This window comes from Aedes albopictus, chromosome 1, assembly GCF_035046485.1.
Source record: "Aedes albopictus strain Foshan chromosome 1, AalbF5, whole genome shotgun sequence".
In the NCBI taxonomy this organism is placed as follows: domain Eukaryota; kingdom Metazoa; phylum Arthropoda; class Insecta; order Diptera; family Culicidae; genus Aedes; species Aedes albopictus.
Genome location: NC_085136.1, coordinates 1,056,516 through 1,059,078, shown reverse-complemented (window position 1 = coordinate 1,059,078; position 2,563 = coordinate 1,056,516). Strand labels below are relative to the sequence as shown.

The 2,563-nt window shown below is 43.4% G+C and overlaps 1 protein-coding gene across 1 annotated transcript; it reads right to left on the bottom strand.

Moving 5' to 3' along the window:
* Nucleotides 1-1,085: 1,085 nt before the first annotated feature.
* LOC134288311 (uncharacterized) lies at nucleotides 1,086-1,481 on the bottom strand. Its single transcript, XM_062852819.1, has one exon. The coding sequence runs from the start codon at nucleotides 1,479-1,481 to the stop codon at nucleotides 1,086-1,088; it is 396 nt and encodes a 131-aa protein (XP_062708803.1).
* Nucleotides 1,482-2,563: the final 1,082 nt, after the last annotated feature.

Below are 2,563 nucleotides of genomic sequence, written 5' to 3'. Positions count from 1 at the left end.
TTCTACCTGGATGTCTCCTTCAGGGATGATGCCCACCGATACCCTGTTTTCATTTATTTTTCTCCTACTTCACCCGGGTTGCCCAAACGCCTCGCAGAGAGTGTCAGCAGGTTTCCTTAGTTCCAGAGAGTAGTGGTTCAACCAATTACACTTGATGGTAGATTCTGGCGACCTTCAGAAAGCAGAACAGCGTAGCGATGAAAGACGCCAAGGGCTTCCCATATGTTTCCGAAAATGCCGCAGGTCACTCGTGGATTGATATTGTGGACATGCGCAGACGACGTGTTGACGGAGTTCTGGATCCCGCATATCTCGCAAGTGGTCTGGCAGAAGCTAGGCCCGAAGTTGCAGGCAAATTGGACGTGGCTAACTCTTAAGCGGGACAGTTCCCTCCCGACAGTACCGAGTTCAGACCATCCAGGTTACCACAGCCTTTATCTTTCGGAGCAGGACTGACCCAATGATTTCACACGGATGTCGTTATCCAGCGTTTCACGTCATCAAAAGGAACCGAATCGACAAAGCGTGGATCTTGGTGGCCAACACTAGCCTGACGATTGGCAGCATCATTTCCGGGGATGCTACAGTGTCCGGGGATCCACGCTAGAGAGGTACTAAGGTAAATCGCCAATTATTTCACACCTTAAAAATTCGCCAATTGTTGCACACTCCATGCTCTTCTTATGCGATGAAAGGGGCTTCCTGTATGCTACCGTAAATGCCGTAGGTCTGTGGTGGATATTGGTACTGTGAACATACGCAGACGTGAACAGAGTTGTCGTCCTTGCGGAAGCTGTTCTTTATTCGTTGATATGCCAGTGATTCTTGGCAACTGGTGAGAGGCTGGCGCCGGTAACCGTGCGCAGGATTCGATTCGCCTCGTCGAGGAGGAAGAACCTGCCTGTGCCGGAGGTTTTGGCTGCAAATGCCACCAAGTTGAAACGGAAAACAGCTTATCAACGATGGCTCTCGCTACTCGGAGTCGTAGATCCCGGTTGTGAAACGATGGGGTTTGGATACAGTCCTGACGGGGTTGACCCGGGTGCGGCAGCTAGATTTGGCTTCGTTGAAGTGTTCCCGAAACTTCAAGTTCCGTTAGTCTCCCGGTTCGGGATTTTCTGGCTGTCGATTGTAATGGCCAGGCTCCTGGGCTGGTGAGGCTGGAGCTTGTGAAAGGTCCGCTGGTCCAGAATGTTTCGGATGAACGCCAGGATGTTACCGGTAAAGCCCCATTCGACCAGTTGCCGAAGGACTAGCGATATCCAGGTCCGGTTAAATGCTCTGGAAATCTCCAAGGAAATGATGACGGCGTGTCGAGCCTTTTGGAGAACGTGGTCGAGCTGGGGAAAATTGTCGGTACCATAGCCAGGACGGAAGGCATGCTGGTGATGGCCGAAACGGTTATCAGCTTCTAGTCTCTCTTGGATCCATTGAATGACCATCCGTTCTACCAGCTTTCCCACACAGCTAGTGAGTGACATTGGCCGGTATTTTGTCGGATCTCGGATGTTGACTTTAGCTTATGGGATAGGGAGATAGGATGGATGCCCTTCTTGAGGGAAGGACAATTGACAAAATTTGAGTATGCATACTTGACCATGGTCAAGCTAAATCTGAGTCATTTGTTAACAAATTCGTTGAGTTTTGATATTTTGCCCGATTGTTTGAATGTTTTTTTTTTTTCACCAGAATCACTTATTATTTATAGTTCCTTCTCTCAACGAGTCAACGAGTACGGTGACAAAAGAAGAAACTGAGATTAGTTCTGTCCTAAATTAAAGAAAATTATAGCTGTTTGCCGTATTGGCAAAGACGAAAAGTACTACCAGGAGCGGAAGAGTGATCCGACCGAACCTAATTTTTTTTTTTTGTTTCATTTCTATTCAGAAATTGTATAAAGGTTTTCAAGCAGACATTGGACCTTATATAAATTGCTCCGAGAGCTCTCAAGTGCCGCTTTTTTATTTGAAAACTTGTAGCACAGTGGCTTCATGACCAATTGCCTATTTTTGATGATTGATGAAAAAAATGGCAAAAAATGTCGGCTATAAGATTAGACTTCCTAGACAAAAACTAGTTATGAACTAGTTTTAAATTTATTTTACCAAATTAGGATAATAGTGTGTTATAATACACAGAGCACCTAGATTAAGTTGAAGAATATAAAAATTAATTGAGATACTAATAAAGATTATATAAAAAAAAATTATAAACACAGCCACAATAGCTGTGAATAAGAAGGTGAATTACCAGATAAAACACAACTCCAGAATAGACTTGATGATTCTGAAACGTACAATTTGTAAAGTTTGTATGTCGTGTCGTGATATGTTATTGTTAACTATTTTTCTTTTATTTTTGTAACCTGGCGCTCAACGCTATATGTATACGATGGTATATAAAAAACTGAAATAATTTCAATTAGCCTCTAGGTAAGACCATTGTTGATGCGGCGTTTTTAGTAGGCATATTCTTTGAAATTTATGATAAAAACAAAGGGTATTTACGATGTTTCAAGCAAAACTCTACACAACAAACAAATTATTTTGAAAAAAATGTCTAC